General features: G+C 38.2%; 1 protein-coding gene across 1 annotated transcript; it reads left to right on the forward strand.

The window, feature by feature from the left end:
- The first annotated feature begins 1,952 nt into the window (after positions 1-1,952).
- Positions 1,953-13,010, forward strand: LOC141648436 (uncharacterized). Its single transcript, XM_074457098.1, has 10 exons — positions 1,953-2,214; positions 4,912-4,979; positions 9,392-9,417; positions 10,115-10,205; positions 10,571-10,666; positions 11,788-11,856; positions 11,978-12,036; positions 12,135-12,257; positions 12,397-12,468; positions 12,558-13,010. The coding sequence occupies exons 1-10, from the start codon at positions 2,119-2,121 to the stop codon at positions 12,620-12,622; spliced, it is 765 nt and encodes a 254-aa protein (XP_074313199.1). The 5' UTR covers positions 1,953-2,118; the 3' UTR covers positions 12,623-13,010.
- The last annotated feature ends 6,191 nt before the right edge of the window (positions 13,011-19,201 follow it).

A 19,201-nucleotide genomic window follows, 5' to 3' on the forward strand; every position in this document is an offset into this window, starting at 1 on the left:
TCTCACATGAGATGAGTGGGGACCCCTTCAATTAAGAATAATGGTTGTGAGTGGGTGACACTTAATTTGGGCGTTACCCGGTGACACCCTACCCTATCATTATCCTTTACAAAATAACTCTATCATGCCAAGTATTTGTTTTTTTTTCTCTTTTAGTTCACATAGTATCAAACCGTCAATCAATACTGAGAAGGCGAGAATAAATGTAAGCAAGCCAGTTTGTACTCGAGATTGAATGGGCATGAGACCGGCTTGAAAATTTGAGCTCAATCTCGGGCTTTTCTTGGAGCAAGATGAGTTTAATAATTGAAGCTCGAGCTTTTGCTCAAGAAAGGTTTGAGCTAAACTCGAGTTCAAATCGAGCAGATTTAGTCATTATCTCTTTTCTTCTGTTTAGTCGAATATTAGCTCTTTCTATTGTTCCAAATACAACATAACCCTATTGAATCAAAGTATTTTCGAAATACAAAGGTAAAGAGATTTTTGTGTTAAATGAACATTACATAATTGTAGTTTTAGAAAAATGGATCTAACATAAAACTGCTAAGAGTGATGGCTTCAATTGTCCAAAACTCGCATTAGGAGTGATAACTTTTAAAATCAAGAACCGCGCAAATTCCTTGGGAAATTTCTAATATTAGCAAAGATGTAAAATTAGATTTTCAATTCTTTGACAAAGTGATAATTAAACATTGCTTTTGTGAAGCCAACAAAGTTGCCGACTTTATGATTTCTATTGGACATTCATATCTAACTCTTTCGAGGTGGTTTGAAAACCGGTGAGTTCAATTTACCTCTATCATTCAAAAGGATGAGATATGTTGGATTGTTGGCCTTACCTTAAATGATCAATCTAATTTTATTACCATATCATTCAACTTTTATTAATGGTTTTATCGTGTTCGTACAACTATACAAATAACTCATATACCCCTACATCACAATTCATAGAATACTTTAGGATTTTAGGAGTGGTGCTTCGTTATTAAATGTCGCTCCCAATACCAATTTGCTTTCATTTCAAATACTCCCTCATATTCACAATAAACTTTTCTATTTCCTTTCTCCTTTATTCACGATAACTTCCCTATTTCTATTTTTGGTAAATGTGTGGTCCAAATTTATTTGTATGGTGGGGTAATGTATTTGTGTGATCCAAATTTAATTATATGGTGGGGTAGTGTATTTCCTTAATTTTTGTGTCAAAATGAAAGGGAAAGTTTATTGTGAATAGGAGGGAGTACATAACAGACGATTCTGAAGTGAAAATCGTTGTTTTCATTTCCGACCCAACTAAAAACTTATATAGCGAAAAATTCACGCGGTTTCTCTGAGGTTTGACATATTGTACGAAATACCCAATTTTTTTAACCAGAAAACTTTTTTTTGTGTTGACCAGGAGTATCCCCTACCGACAGTTGGGGCAATCTCCTTCGGGGTATTGAAGACAATTTAATGGGTTGACCCCTCCCAAGTTTGGCCTTTTCATTCGCAAGAGTCAGGAATCGAACCCCTGACCACTTGTTTAAGAGATGAGAGCCCTTACCACTCACACCAGCCAACTTTGGTTAACCAGAAAACTTTAAGAGGCCATAATTTGTATTTATGTGCTCAGAAGATGACGATTCTTTTTTTTTTTCAAATCGATCATCTTGCCGAGAACTACGATTTGAAAAACAAATTTGTCAAGTTCGGAACTCGTGACCAAGAAATACAAAAAATTTTAGCCACAAAATCCAAATACGACAATTTTTTTTTTCAAATCATCACAGATCTCAGAAAGATGATCGATTTGAAGAAAAAAATAGTCAATTTCTAAACTTGTAAACACGAGTTATGACTTCTTAAAATTTCAAGATAAAAAAGTTGAGTGTTTTAGGCAAAATGTCAAATCTCAAATGTATTGCTTGAATTTTCCGGTTATTTTGAAAACAAAAATAAAATTTTCATAATTCATTTCCATGAAGTAACGACTAACACCCACACTCTCTTGGAGATATAGAATTCCACGCGCCAGACCTCCTCGAGCCTTGTAAAAAAAAAAAAAAGAGAAGAGAAGAGGACGACGACGATTAGACGACACACTGAAAGATCAAGAAAGATCAAGAAAGATCGAAAATGTTGCCGACGACATCGAAAGGTCTCGGTCGGTCCACGTCATCTTCTCGACAACCTAATCCAGTTTTTCCTCATTATCTTCGTCGCATTATCAAAGTATAATTTCTCTCTTCTTCGATTTTGCATTTTGTATTTTGGAATTGTTTTTTTTGTTTTGTTGAATTTCGGTTAATTGAATTTTTTTTATGGATCTGGATGTTGCGAATTAGTGATTTGTGTGTTTTAGTGGATTTTGTGATTGATTGATTGTGTTTTGATCGAGGTTAGGGTTTGTGGAATTGTGTTTGTTGTTTTTGAGGTTGATCGGAGTGTTTACGGAATAGTGTTGGTGATATTTTGGTGTGTTGATTGGAGTTACGGTTTTTCGAAGTTCGGAGTGGAAATGTGCAATGTTTAGTGAAAGAGGAGCTGGAAATTTGATTGATTGTGAGTTCTTTATTGTGTGTTGGTTGAGTTTAGGGGCTGTGGAATTGTGTTTGTTGTTTTTGAGGTTGATCGGAAGTGTTTACCGGCTAATGTTGGTGACATTGCTATGAATCGGTAGAAGTTATGGTGTTTTGACGTTTGGTGTGAATTGTGCGACATTTAGTGAAAGAGGAGCTGGAATGAAATGTGATTGATTGCGTGTGTTATATTGTGTTTTGATCGAGTTTAGGGTTTGTGGAATTGAGTTTGTGGCTTTTGAGTTTGATCGGAGTTGGTTACCTAATAATGTTGGTGAGATTTTAATGTGTGGATTGAAGTTTATGGCGTTTTGCAGTTCGGAGTGGAAATGTTCAATGTTTAATGTAGGGGGAGCTGAATGAAGTGTGATGCTCTTTTGCTGAACATTTTTGTGAATTTGTTGCGGCTTCTGATATGATAAATGTGATAGATTTGTACTTATACTGGTTGTCATGGACTCATGGCCATAAGCCAGGGAGGAAGGAAATCGACATTTGATATTGCGTTCGTGGCATCAATCTCCTTACGTGTGTGCAAAATTCCCCTACAAAAGTGAATAGAAAGGACCTGATGAGACATTGCCAAAATACCTTATGGAGTAGTATTAACTATGGGTTGATTAGGTCTAGGGAGAGCTTCACGAGAAAGAGTATATAAGATAGTTTGCCAAAATTTTAAATGTTCAGATAGTTTGCCAAAGTTTTAAATGTTCAGATAGTTTTTCTCCCATAGACTTAATGATAGTTGCAAAATTAAAAGCTACGACTTCTCCATTTATGTGACCCATCTCTTAGGGCTTATTTGCTTGAGAGGTTTTGGAGAGAAAGGGAGGGATGCAAAATCCCTTGTTTGAATAATAAGAAATGGGGTAGGAAAGAAATGGAAGGGGAAGGATTTGGAGGGATCTAATTCCCCTCCCTCAAGCCTAACAAAATCCTTTTAACAAGGTAGAGATTTGGAGGGGAACTCCATTCCCCGTCCCCTTACATTCCCTCACCTCCATTTCCCTCTACTATTGCTTTTCAAGCACACCCTTGGGGTGTGTTTGGATTGAGTGATTTGGAGGGAAAAGAAAGGGAGGGAGAGTAGAGGATTTAAAATCCCTTGTTTGGATAGCAAATGAGGGTGGAGGGAAATGAAAGGGGATAGATTTGGAGGGATCCAATTTCCCTCCTCCAAGCCTAATCAAAATCTCTCCACAGTAGGCAAGATTTGGAGGGAAATTGTATCCAAACACCCACATCTCATTCCCCCTCCCCTTCCCTCACCTCCCTTTCCCTTCCCTCCTCCCCCTCCCCTCCCTTTCCTTCCACATTTGCTATCCAAACATACCCTTAGAGCATGTTTGGATGGTAAATTAGGATGGAAGGGGTGCAGATGGGAGGGGACGAAGTTGAGAGAAAGAGAGAGACGGTGAGCAGAGGGGAATAGAGCAATGTTGTTTTCCTTAAAAAAAATTCCTATGTTAGAACTTAGAAGGATTTTGATTTAGCTTTGAGTAAAATCCTCCTCCCTTTTCAAACACAAGGTTACGGTTCACTCATAGTCTCATACTCCCAAGTAGTTTTTACCTTTGTCTTCTGGCACAATGACCGAGGAAGGATGAGGAGACTGATGGTGCTATTGTTATTGGATGCTATGTGGATTAAAATACAAGTGGGTGATCAATTAACTCATTAACAGCATTTTTTAAATATAAAGGAAAACAAACAACTGAGACACCCCAAGATGAATAGGTAAACAAATGATTGCGATGGATGGAGTATATCCTGTTACGGGGCAACTATGGAGACTCTTTTGTTTTTCACTATGTTGCTTGGACTCGGTTAAAATTATCCGACACGGGTGCGTGTCATGTGCCAGATTCATCTATTTAAAAAAAATCATGTTTTTAGTCTAAAATGAAGTGTCCGAGTGTCCTACCCACGTCCGAGTGTCGAGTGGTCCGACATGGGTATGCAAGGTAAAAATTGTAGGGTCCGAGTAACATAGGCTTTTCATTATCAAGCTTGGTAATATACATCACTAGTGACTATATTGATATTTTCCTATTAAGTTTAGATTAAGTAATGCTGAAGTGGATAAATTTATGTGTTTTTGATGATCTGTCATCTGGATATGAAATTATGAGTGAAGTTGTTCATTTTTAAACTCTACCATTGCGTAGTGGAATAACTAATAAGTAGTTGCTGCTGATTGGTATTGAGATTATCATCTTTTTATTATTACCTCCACAGAAAGTTGTGGTGGATATTCATGAACTGCTATTTACTCTCTTTCCTTGTGCTTAATAACTAAGTTAATTATTCTTGCGCTTATATGTTTCAATGTCCTTTTTATTGATTACAGTGGCAACAAATGGATATTGAGTACTCATTCTGGCAGATGCTTTACTTGTGTACATCACCGAAAGTAGTGTAAGTAATCTTTTCCACCCACTGTGCTCTTAGTTTTCCCCTTTTCCCCTCTTTTTTTTGGGAGAGGTGTTTGATCCAGCCTATGTTACTCGGACCCTACATGAATCGGAATTTGAACATCGTTGGGGCGTCTCCTCAGAAGCGACGCGCTGCACTTCTTAGACCCGGGTGTAGTGATAAGTATGTGAGGGTTGCTAGGTCGTCGCCCGGAAGCGACGCGCCATCTTTACATCTGGGGGTGGTGTCAAATAGGCAAGGGTGCGCTACATCTTCTAGACCCGGGTGTAGTGAAAAATATGCAAGGGTTGTTAGGTCGTCGCCCAAAAGCGGCGCGCCACCTCGAAGTATGGGTGTGGTGTCAAATAGGTTTGGATCTAGGATGCATGGTCAAGAGCGGGTAAAGAAATCAGGACATGACTTTAGGAAGGGTAGTAGGTTACGGTTTGGTACTTGGAATGTTGGCTCTTTGACAGGGAGATTAGCTGAGGTAGGGGAGGTTATGAAAAGGAGGAGAGTGCATATAATATGTCTACAAGAGACAAAGTGGGTCGGAGATAAAGCAAGGGTGATAGCGCCTTGGGGTTATAAGCTTTGGTACACGGGTAAAGACAAAAGTCGTAATGGAGTGGGTATTGTCATAGATAAAGATTACATTGATGATGTGGTAGAAGTATCGAGAAAGAGTGATAGGATTATGAGTATTAAGCTTGTAGTCGGGGATGAGGTGGTGACGGTTATAAGTGCTTACGCACCCCAAGTAGGTTTGGATGCTTCTTTTCGACGAGCCTTACGGGAAGATTTGGAAGAGGTTGTAGAACGTGTCCCTATTGGAGAGAAATTGATCATTGGTGGTGACCTCAATGGGCATGTGGGTACTAGTCGAGTTGGCTTTGAGAACATTCATGGGGGTTTTGGGTTCGGGGAGAGAAATGAAGCAGGAAGTGACATATTGGATTTTGCTTTGGCATATGACTTGGGTATAATGAACACTTGGTTCGAGAAAAGGCATTCTCATTTGGTGACTTATAGAAGTGGAGGTAATGCTAGTCAAATTGACTTCCTTTTGGTAAGGAATGTGTGGAGGAAAGAGTACACCGATTGCAAGGTCATACCCGGGGAAAGTGCCGCAACACAACATAGACTAGTGGTTCTTGATTTTCGGGGTAAGAGAGACTTGAGGAAGAGAAAGATAATCGGTGAGGCACGGATCAAGTGGTGGAAGCTACTGAGGGGGAAACCAACAAGCGTTTTTGGATAAGGTTGGAAGTAGCGATATTTGGTCGGATTGTGAAGAGAAAGATATTGATGCAACGTGGGATAAATTGGAGCATGTTGTAAAGGAGTTGGCGAGGGAGGTATTAGGGGAATCTAAAGGGAATAGACCATCAAGTAAGGACACATCTTGGTGGAACGATGTGGTGAGACAAGCGATAAAGACTAAACGTGAATGCTATAAGGTTTTGGGGAAATGCATGAGTGATGAGAACTTTGAAAAGTACAAGGAGGCTAGACGAGCCGCTAAAAAGGCCGTACGGGATGCGAGGGCAAAAGTTAACCAAGAAGTGTATGCCAAGTTGGACACGAGAGAAGGAGAGAAGGATATCTATAAACTAGCTCGCATAAGAGACCGAAAGACGAGAGATATTGGGAGAGTTAGGTGTGTGAAAGATATGGGCGACAAGGTTCTGGTTCAGGATAACGAGATAAAGGCTAGATGGAGTTCTTACTTTGATAATTTATTCAATGGACATCAGGAACAAGGTTTTGGGGATGTAGAGGTAACACCAAGCATGGTTAACCGAGAATTTGTGCGTAGAATACAAAAGAGTGAAGTTAGAAAGGCGTTAAGGAAGATGGGGTCAAAGAAAGCAGAGGGACCGGATGGTATACCCATAGAAGTTTGGAGGTGCTTCGGGGAGAAAGGGATTGAATGGGTAACCATGCTCTTCAACAAGATTTGGAGGAGCAACAAGATGCCATCGGCTTGGAGGAAAAGCACTCTTGTCCCTTTGTACAAGAACAAAGGTGATGTCCAAGAGTGTTCCAATTATCGGGGAATTAAACTTATGAGTCATACAATGAAGTTATGGGAGCGGGTAATCGAGCAAAGGCTTAGGAGATATGTAGACATCTCGGAAAACCAATTTGGATTTATGCCTGGGAGATCGACTATGGATGCGATTTTTATCATGAGACAGTTGATGGAATACCATCGGGACAAGAAGAAGGATTTGCATATGGTTTTTATTGACTTGGAAAAGGCATATGATAGGGTACCAAGAGAAGTACTTTGGTGGGCTTTGGCGAGAAAGGGTGTGTCGCGAAAATATATTGACCTCATAAAGGACATGTATGGGGGGGCTAGTGCAAGTGTTCGCACTAATGTTGGGAGAACGGAAGAATTTCCTATTACCATCGGGGTGCATCAAGGTTCCGCACTTAGTCCTTTTCTCTTTGCTATAGTTATGGATGAGTTGACAAGGGATATTCAGAACGACATCCCTTGGTGTATGATGTTTGTTGATGATATTGTGTTGATTGATGAGACAAAAGAGGGGGTGGAGAGAAAGTTGGAATTGTGGAGGCGGACTTTAGAGACTCGTGGGTTCAGCCGAGCGGGAGTAAGACCGAGTATTTGAGGTGTCGGTTCACTAAGGTGGCGGGGTTGAGATCGACAGAGGCGGGGAGTATTATTTTCGATGGGAATGTTGTTGAGGGTTCGGATTTCTTCGGATATCTAGGATCTATTATTCAAAAAGATGGGGAGTTAGACGGAGATGTGGCTCGCAGAATTAAAGCGGGATGGTTGAAATGGAAGAGTGCTTCGGGGTTTCTATGCGATAAAGATATGCCCCAAAGATTAAAGGGAAAATTTTATCGCACGGCAATTAGGCTCGCTTCTACTTTACGACTCCGAGTGGGCGTGAAACATTGTCACATTCAAAAGATGAGTGTGGCGGAGATGCGCATGTTGAGGTGGATGTGCGGACATACAAGGAAAGATCGGTTAAGGAATGAGGTGATTAGAGAAAAGGTTAAAGTGGCGCCAATAGAGGACAAGATGATGGAAAACCGACTAAGATGGTTTGGCCATGTGAGAAGGAGACCTATGGACGCCTTTTGATTAGGAGGTGGAGACTTGGAGAACAGAAAAAGGTCCCTAGAGGCGAGAGGAAGACCGAGACAGGACATGGTTCGAGTGATAGAGCACGATATGAGAGTTACGGGGCTTGAGGAGAGTATGGTGACGGAGAGAGGGCACAATGGAGGAAAGGATACATGTGGATTTTTAGTATTTGATGTTTTTTGACAGATTTAGTGTTTTTATTTATTTATTTAATTTAAAGAAATTAATTTATTTATTTTTCTCTCCTTTATTACACACTTTTTCAACAACCACTTTCTTATAGATTTTACCTGGTTCATTCCGGATCCTTAACCCTATTTCGGTTTTTAAAAATCGTTTTAATCTTTATAAAAGAAAGACGGAATTCGATTTTAAAACCCCTAAGTTCACCTTGACTTTCCATTACATTTTCGTTCTCCCTTTTGTTTTTTATCTTCCCTTTTTTATTCGCATTTTGAGGCGTGCGTCCACCCATGGACGGTTCGAAAGGATGATTCATGTCAGCCGACCCCAAATCATTTTGGGATTAAGGCTCTGATGTTGTTGTTGTTGTTGTTGTTGTAGGTGTTTGATCCAGCAACATTTATTTAGTACTCCCTTCACAGTTGTCTTGTAGACGTTAGGCCTCTTTATGGTCTTGCTTTTGAAATTTTGTGTATATGATTTGGGATCCTTTGCTTATGAAATACCTAGCAACCTAGATGTTCTCTTGGGGGGATATTGGGATATTGAGACATTGGGTCACTCTATTCTATGGGAAAACATGGAAGTACTTGGACTTTGGAAAATTTCTTCATCCTCCCTAAAGACTTGCTTGGGATGAGGCCATGAGGTTAATCGAGCTCAAAACAAGTAAAAAATAGGGAAAAGTGTGGCGATGGAAGGTGGAAAGACGGAAGTGAGGGTAATTGTTATATATTATGAGGGGGTGGAGAGTAATTCTCATCTCCCTCGTAGGAAAAATGCATTAGCCTTGTGTAAAAGTTGCCCTTCCACGCTCCACCACCACCAATCATTACTTCGTGTCCCTACTTCTTAGCTCTGTTACCCCTGTACTACTTACCCCATCCTAAGCAACCTTGAGGTACAGGGTCGTTAGTGATGTTTGCTTTGAACCTTATTGGCTCATGCACCCTCGCAATTAGTTTCTTGACATGTTTTCTCAGCTTAGTTTTGGCTTCATTTATAGTCTTTGATAGATTAGGCTCCTACCATGCAGATACATTGTCTAACCTTGTATTTCCTTTACTTTGTGATGTCATGTGATGTGGTGAAATTCAATCAGCTATCAGCACACAAAGTACCACAAGCGTAAGTCTTTTGTCTATTTTGATAATTATGTTTTAGCCTTTAGGTTTCAAGTAGCTCTAGCAAAGCCAGTATTGCTCAGCATGTAATGCCATACAGTGTAACTCTTTTATATTTGATAGTGCTAGTCGATATGGTTATTTTCTGATCTGTAGTTTGCTTTGTTTCCCTGAATTAAAGATTCTTAACTAGGCGTCTTACTTTCACTGCAAATATCGCTAGCTTCTCAAGTAGACCACAACACTACATCGTATATTGACTATGTTGTGCGATATCCTTTAGCTCTTTTGCCACGCCGCGTGAATACACGGCACATGCATGTTGGATATTGAAATATTTTTTAGGAAACAACATTTCACACCTTATTATGTTTCTCACTCAAGAGTGAATTTTTGAGTGCACCACTCCCAATTCTCTCTTTTACTGCGAGGGACTGTAAATGTCATCCCGATACACCATTTTCACCTTACCTGATATGAAATTCTACCTGGATAAGAATATAACCTGATAAGTGATACCAGAAGATACATCAACAGAACATGAAGTGCATAGGAATAGCTACCTTGTCTGAGATCTTATTCCTCTTCTTGAATATATACTTTGGCATCAGAGAATACAGTTTGGGTTTTGACTTCATGCACCGACTACAAATGACTCAATTATATCTATGTTCATCTGAACGATTACTTTTTTCTTTCAGAAACTAAGAATCAATGGGCTCGTGACGATCCTGCTTTTGTTGTTATCTTGAGTCTTCTCCTAACAGTTACAACTTTGGCTTATTGTGCCGCGTAAGTCTTTAGTTCCACTTTATGTGTATTGTGCCTATCTTTGTTGCCAATTATCTAGTGATCTAGTTTTCTAAAGGTTTGTAATTTGGAGTCCGGACATATTTGAGCAGACAACGGTTTTTATCCTTCCGCGACCATGATGTAATGATAGATTGTATGCGTCAAGAACGATATGAAGCGATTAAAGTACGCTAATTGACCCACGGTTGACTTTGAATATGATGAAATATACACTTAACTAATAAATCTTAGAGACTAAACCCCACTTTTCGGTTTGAGGTTATAGTGATGGTAATTCCTTACTAGATCTCTAGGTCTCTAGGTGTTAACAAGCTTTCATTTCTTAATTTATGCTGATTCTGCAGGTATGACCATAGCGCAGGGCATGCAATTTATGTAGTTCTATCAGTATTGCTTTTCCATTTCTTCATTGCTGGAGCTGTTCTGGCCACTTGTTGTTGGTAAGGTTTATTCCTCTCCACTCACCAAACATCTAGGTCACATCTCCATTTTGTTACCATCCTGTAAACTTGGATTATATGATCAGGAATTCAGGAGCTCATTGGTTTCTTTCTGTTACATCCTTATTTATGCTGTGACTGATATTAATGGGCCTGCATGCTTTAATGAATTATACCTAAATATTCTGAATTTGCTTTACCATTTGATGCTAGTGATCAGTTCTCTATCTAGAGTATTTTGTTGATAACTAGGCTAACGGATATGTGGTCTCAGATATTTGGGGTTAAAGCAGTGGGCAACTTTTATTTTTCATAATAGCTATCGTCTAAAAGTGACAATGTTTCTTGCATAGTTGCATGTGTGTTATCTGTGGACCATTAATGCATGATTTACCCTTATTGAGTTTCCTTAAATTTCATCTCTGCATTTATCTGCATATAAACTGATATAATATCCTTGCTGCTTACAGTTACATCTGCGATTCCAATATCATTATTTCTTTTTCTTTGGATGTTTCCATATTTCCAATGGAGCCAAAGACTCATTACTCTTTGGTTATGGATTATAATGGAATAAATCAAAATGGCTCACTAAAGTGGTTGCGCTTCTTTCTTTTGTGAAGTAGCGGTCCTTCAATGCAGTTCTCGACGCAATTTTCATCTTGGGTCATTCGGAAACAGCCTCTTTGTGTTGCTAACACAAGGGTAAGGCTGCGTACATCCGACCCCCCCTTACCCCGCAATTTGCGGGAGCCATTGAGGCACTGGGGTAATGTTGTTGTTGTTGTTGTTGTTGGCTTTCCTGTAGCCTATTGTGTTCTTCCTAGTTGCAGTTTCTACTGGTCTGACTGCAAAACACAGTAATGGAAAGTTGCATCTGCTGAATAACAAACAACATCCCCTGCCTAAGCAATTATTTGTTCTGTTATAAATTGGATTATTAGTATATTAATAGTGATGATGTGGCATAATTAGGATGGCTGATGAGGAGGGTATTGGCTGTGAGTCAGTGACCATACTACATATATTGGTTCTCAGTGCATCGATGTAGAGGTCAATTATGTGTATATATGCATGTTGCAGTTTGATAATACTAATCTTGCAGTGAATTCCGTACCCAGGTTTTTAACAAATAATTACCTTAGAGAAGAGGCTCCTAATAGTTATGTGGTTGAACAACGCGTTGAATGGTGAGCATGGCTTCTAATTCTTTACTTTTGTAGTCTAACAAATGCAAGATAATAGCCTGCTTTCCTCTTCTTAAGTTAGCGCCTCTAATGTAATTCCTAACTGCTATTTTATTTGTTGAAGGCTGTATGCATTTGACGTGCACTGCAATTCTTTCTTTCCGATGTTTGTTTTACTGTATGGTATGCACCCTAACTTCTGCCTTGATTGCATCTTGTCAAACAAATTCCTCCTATACAAACAAATTTCTGATTTGATTGACCTTCTGTCTTTGTCGTAGTGATTCATTACTTCTTGTCACCTCTTCTTCTGGCACATGGTTTCATACCCGTTCTTCTGTCAAATTTGCTTTTCATGGTTGCGGTGTCCTACTACCATTATCTCAACTTCTTAGGCTATGACGGTAAGCTTAATAATGTTTCATACTTCTATTTTTTTACCTGATGTGCATAATTTGGTTGAAATGAAATATTCGTTAAAACTTAAAACACTTCAGCCGGATCTTCTGTCTGAAATTTTTAGCTGCTTTCAACTTAATGCAGTGCTTCCCTTTCTGGAGAGGACTACCTTTTTCCTTTACCCTATTGGCGTCGTTATTATCCTCTCTCCAATTTGTAAGTATCAGCTGACGGCATTGAAAAAACTCCATTGTTCAATTTTTGACGTTATCTAATTCATTCTTGATATCGTCATGGTTTTACAGTAATATTGAGTGGCTTTAATCCTTCAAGATACGTAATGAACATGTACTTCGGTCACCGGCTATGATCATGTTTCATAAGATGCTAACAAAAGTTCATGCAAATCGAGCCAGAAAGACAACCGGTGCTTGTTCAGAACTCTAGATCTCGGAAGATTTCTCTTGAGATGCAGAAATACTGTCTAGAAGGGTTTTCGATGGGGAGTTGTAGTTTCTTTTCTCGAGGGCCAATTTCCATATTTTTATTAATATTTTTTTCTCAAAGGAAAATAGGTTGCGGGAGGAGGGCATTGTTGTGACTAATGAGATGTAATCTATGACAAGCTAAATGTAATTTCAACGACTTGATGTATTGGTTGCTTACCCTAGCTCATTTGCGGTCGAGCTTGCTTGCTTACATGAAAAATGAAAATATTTTGATGTTGAATGTAGATACGCCCTCTTCCATTGGTGTAAGCATTTTTTGGTTAGAAAGTACTATATACGGAGTATAAATGTTCGACATGGCCATAAACGGCTAAATGCTGTCTCAATTTATACGAATATTTATCTGCATTAAGGTTAACATTGTCGATTTCTGGAGTCTGGATGTAACAAATACGGTAAAATTAAGAAGAAAAAAATGGAATAAACACCGATGGGTTTAAATCACACGGGAGAAAACCCGTAAATTTCATGAAAATAGACGTAAATCAACAAAGAATACGGTAATTAACAACTAAATCTCAACAATTTACTATCGATATTTAATAAGTGAGAATAAAAATGCATGCTATATATACTCTATCATTATATTGTTGGATTCAAAGTTGTAAAGCTACCCACCTTTGATAAATGGTTTTACAGTATAGGAACATGAATGTGACAGTTTTACCCATGTTAGCTAATTTAGAAATTGTGTATGTATGTAATTATAGATTTAACTTAAGGAGTTAAAGTCTGTTAAATCATACAAATGGATCTGGGCCTTACCCGAATGAAGGAAGACGGACCACTAAACAACACAAGGGGGGTTCCATCCTAAAACCAATTGGCAATAAGAGGAGTAGCCCCCTTAGTTATAAAGTGGTACAATCTCTCTTTCTCCTTCAATGTGGGACACTCACATGTGGGTTAATATGGGATTCTTCACACTCCCCCACACATGTGAGGCCCATTTAAATCAGATCGGAGCCATCAACGGATGTAATTTTCTCCGACTGCAAACAAGCTCAGACTGGGCCAAATAAGAGGTACACAAAGCCTCGGTTCCAGCTGGCAAACAATGGCCCAGTTAATCATCATACTCAGGTCTTTAACCATGGGCTCTGATACCATGTTAAATCATGCAAATGGGCCTGGGCCTTACCCGAATGGAGGAGAAACGGGCCACTTAACAACACAAGAGATATTTCATCTTAAAACCAATTGGCAATAAGAGGAGTAGCCCCCTTGGTTATAAAGTGGTACAATCTCTCTTTCTCTCGATCTTCCTGCGCCTTGCGCTCTTTCTCTCGAACTTCCCGCAACTTCTTGCGACGCTTCTCTCGATCTTCCTGCTCCTTTTTGCGACGGTTCTCTCGATCCTCCTGCGCCTATTTGCGACGGTTCTCTTCCTCCTGTCGTTTCCTTGTATCCTCCTGCAGCTTCCTCCGATTTGCAGGCTTACGACCTGTTCTCTGAATACCCGAGCTGGAACCCTTACGCTTCCGACTGTTCACATCCACCGGTTCCCTTTCCCGACGTCTATTCTCCTCCTGTTCCCTTTCCCGACGTCTCTTCTCCTCCTGTTCCCTTTTAAGACGAAGATCTTCCTTCTCCTTTTCCAGACGGTTTAATTCCTCTTGTAGACTTTTAAGACCAAGATCATCTTTCTCCTTCTCCTTTTCCAGACGGTTCAATTCCTCCTGCAAACTTTTAAGACGAAGATCCTCATTCTCCTTCTCATTTTCTAGACGGTTTAATTCCTCCTGCAGACTACCACTACTACAAATGAGCACTTGGGTCACGGCTAAATTCGTGGCGCAAGTGCTAAATTTCTGTGGCTAAATCATTGTTCCACGGGAATACCTACCGTGACGCAAGTGGCCGTGGCAAAAAGATAGCCACGGGAAAAACAAGAACGTGACTATTATTGAATTTTTGGCCACGAATTCTCTCGTGGCTAATAACTCCCATGGCCAAAAGTTAATTCCCGTGGCAAACAATATATATGAAAATTAAATAAACAAAACGTAAAATAATTTTTTTTTTTCACAATGGATATTTTATCATATATGGAACCGTGACAATCTAGATACTTGTTTCGCTAGTTAACTTGATTCATGTGAACGAGCCTTCCCAGGAGGTCACCCATCCCAACACTACTCGCCTTCCCAGGAGGTCGCCAATCCCAACACTACTCTCACCTGAGCACGCTTAACCACAGAGTTCTTTTGATGTGCTATCGAAATCGAAATTGAAAGTTAACTTTGTTGATATAATTAGCGCTTAGAATCCTTTTAAGTTTATTTTTTTTCTTTCAAAATTTACCTTTAATAGTATTTAATTGCAAAAATGTTACATGATTTGCAAATGTTTGCGATAAAAAGACAATCAAATTTTTGATGTTAACCTCCCGACTATAATTTTGACGTCATTTTTTTTTATTTAAGTCAGCAAAACCATTTTCTCCAAAAAGTAAACCTAATCCTGTTTTCCTAACATTTTTTTATTTTTTTAGTTTATCAACATTCTTTGATTTCTCGTGTACTCATTTTTTCATATATTTTTCTTTGCAAATTCTTTAGTATAACCGTCGTACCTGTGATATCAAAAATGTGACCATTTTTTTTGTAAATTAATGACCGCTTTTTATAACTAATGGTCTTTTCCCCCCAAAGTGGTCACTATTAACCAAAAAGTAGTCACTTTTTACCCCAAAAAACACGAAAAAGACTGTCGTACAACAGAATCGCTTATTTTCCTAAACTGATTTCTCTTTGTTATAGTTTATCGTTTCTTTTCTCAAACATTTCACATTATTTGCTCATATGACTTTAAATTATTATAATTTCTATATTTTCCCTGTTATGCGCTCATTTTGAATGAAAAAAATTCACCATATTAAATTTTTATATTGATAATTTTTCTAATATGTTTTCTTTTAATTGATTTGTGGGAGCTCATTTTTTACTTCCATTTTTTAGCGCACTTATTTTATTTAATCAATTTTTTTATCTAATTTTTGTTTCTTTTTAACTCCTAAAAAAATTTCCCAAATTTTTTTCTCAACAAGTTAAATTTTACATCAAACTCAAATGTTTCTATAAATATCTTACAAAAATAAATTTAATTTTGAATAAAACGGTTTGACAATATAATAATTTTAGATTTCTCTAAGATATAGGGTAAATAACTTATTTATTTAATTCGATATGCTATGTCTTTAAATGTGATACGGTTATTTAAGATTGTTATTCAAGATTATAAAGTTTTAATTTAAAAAGTAAAAGAAATTGAAAGAAGTTCACGACTTTATTAAACAAAATTATACATTAAAACAAATTTCTTAAATTATCAATGTTTTGAAGAACCTACAAAACATAATTGTGATTTGTAAAAAAAAAAAAATCAAAAATTTAGACGATAAACATTTCTTTTCTTACATATAAGTTTATTAAATTTTAAAATTTCTTATAACGTAAAGAAAACAATAATAAATAAAAATTAAATTAATCAAAGTATTTCCAAAATTTTATATTTAAATGTATTTTCATATTATTTATATTTAATTAAATTTCATTCACATTTTGTATTTTTTATAATAAAGCAATTTTTAGGTTTGCCTTAACATGAAAATATCTTAATTTAAGTCGGAAAAGATACTCGCCATGGGTGTTTGTTTGTTCGTGGCTAAAAATTGTTTTTGCCACGGGACATTTTGTGGCTAAATAAAACTTCGCCACGGGTGTGACATACCTCGTGGCTAAAATGACTATTTGCCACGGGTGTAGCCTAATTCGTGGCGCAAGTGACTTTTTGCCACGGGAAAAGTTATCCCGTGGCATAAATTTTTTTCCAAAATAATAAATAAGTTTTTCCCGTGGCTAAGCAGAATTTTGCCACGAATTATAAATTCTCATGGCATAATTCGTGGCGCAAATGACAATTTGTTGTAGTGTACTTTTAAGACGAAGATCTTCCTTTTCCTTTTCCAGACGGTTCAATTCCTCCTACAAACTTTAAGACCAAGATCTTCATACTCCTCCTTTTCCAGACGGTTCAATTCCTCCCGCAGACTTTTAAGACGAAGATATTCATTCTCTTTCTCCTTTTCCAGACGGTTCAATTCCTCCTGCAGACTTTTAAGACGAAGATATTCATTCTCCTTCTCCTTTTCCAGACGGTTCAATTCCTCCTGCAGACTTTTAAGACGAAGATCTTCATTCTCCTTCTCCAGACGTTTCAATTCCTCCTGCAGACTTTTAAGACTAAGATCTTCCTTCTCCTTTTCCAGACGGTTCTCTTCCTCCTCCTTTTTCCGACGAAGATCTTCCTTCTCCTTTTCCAGACGTTTCTTTTCCACCTGCAGTCGAAGACGAAGAGCTTTCTTCTCCTGCTGTTTCTCAAAATTACGATCTCTTTTTCGAGAATTCGAGCCAGAACTTCTCCCCATGAAAACGTTTCCTTTTGTTAAAGGATGTTTAGAACCTTCGGATGAGACGGTGAAGAAGAGGAAGACGATGAACGATGGGGAGACTGTGAACGATGGGGAGACTGTGGATGATTGGGAGACGGTTGTCTGGAGTGCGTCAAACTAAACGATGTGAAAAGACCAGCAAGATTCCCATCATTATCGCCATTGGAGTTCTCGTACCTTTGTCGTTGTCGTTTCAGATGACGAGGATTACCATCATTATAACCTTGGAAATCATCATCTTTAACATCATACTCAACTATATAACTGAGACCAAGGTCATTGAAACCCTCGCTAAACGCATATTTGAACAGACTTTTCACCTCCAATGGTTGTGATTTAAGCATTCTACTAACTGTGTCCAATCGAATTTTCTTCTTCGAAGCCGTCATTTTAGAGAGCGAAAGAGAAAGGAGAAAGCGGCGGAAGAGAGACGGATCACTTAACAACACAAGGGAGATTCCATTCTAAAACCAAGTGGCAATAAGAGGAGTATCCCTTTTGGTTATAAAGTGGTACAATCTCTCTTTCTCCTTCAATGTGAGACACTCATATGTGGGTTAATATGAGATTCTTCACAAGAGCAATGGTGCATTTGCATGAAACATGGTTGAGTTTATATAGTGTTCGGAATAATTAAACCAAGAATTATTTTTGGTCAATTTCTTAGGCTTTTCCTAGAAAGGTTTTTATGTTTTTCATACAAAGGACATTGAGACTGCGGGTGAATGAATGTTACTCTAAGCCACCCTACATCAGCCGCCTTGAAGTGGAGCTTCCTACACATCAAAGTGCAAATGAACCTACAATGGTACAATCTTCTTGAACAGAGGAGAGATGGACCACTCAATAACACAAGGGAGATTCCATCCTAAAACCAATTGGTTATAGGCTCCCTTGGGCTTATGTTATAAAAATGATACAATCTTCTCCAACAATGTGGACACTCACTTGTCGATTTATATTCAAAACAGTATGCTCGTTGAGTCGTCGTACCACGTCATTGTATATCAGAATCGATAAAAGTAGAATAAAAAAATTAATTTGATTAAGGTGTACTTATTATAATTCTACTTTGATAATAGAAGATAATATTATAATGAGAGAAAACAATATAAGAGAAAGTGAGTATTGTTGTTATATATATATATATATATATATATATATATATATATATATTCATCCATGTACATGTGATACATATACATAGATTACAAAGATACCTCTTGGTGAAAGGTAACAATGGTTCCTAAAGGATAAGGAGATGGAAAGTTACAATGATTGGGGATGTAAGGGTATCATGGTCATCCACTATACATATTTTATAACACTCCCCCTTGGATGACCATTCCTTAAAATAACATAATATCCGGTGATGCGTATGGAATGCTGCCTCGTTAAAACCTTACCAGGAAAACCCAATGGGAAAAACCATGGTGAAGGAAAAAGAGTACAGCGCGCAAAAACTCTCCCTGACAAGTATATCACTGAAGATCTTTGAAACGACGCAATCCAAGTTGATGAAGCAACTTCTTAAATGTTGCAGTAGGAAGAGCTTTAGTAAATAGATCGGCTAAATTTTCACTTGAGCGAATTTGTTGAACATTAATATCGCCACTCTTTTGAAGATCATGAGTGAAGAAGAATTTTGGTGATATGTGCTTTGTTCTGTCACCTTTGATATAACCTTCTTTTAGTTGTGAAATACATGCTGCATTGTCTTCATATAAAACTGTGGGTGCTTCTTTCTGGAAGGACAAACCGCAATCTTCTCGTATATGCTGAATTACATATCTTAGCCATACACATTCACGGCTTGCCTCGTGAGTTGCTAAAATCTCATAATGATTAGAAGAAGTAGCCGTTATAGTTTGTTTCACGCCAAGAAATGGCAGTACCACCACAGGTAAACACATATCCAGTTTGTGATCGGGCATTATGAGGATCTGATAAATAACCTGCATCTGCAAAACCAACTAGATTTTCTCTG

This window comes from Silene latifolia, chromosome 3 (genome assembly GCF_048544455.1).
Source record: "Silene latifolia isolate original U9 population chromosome 3, ASM4854445v1, whole genome shotgun sequence".
NCBI lineage: Eukaryota > Viridiplantae > Streptophyta > Magnoliopsida > Caryophyllales > Caryophyllaceae > Silene > Silene latifolia.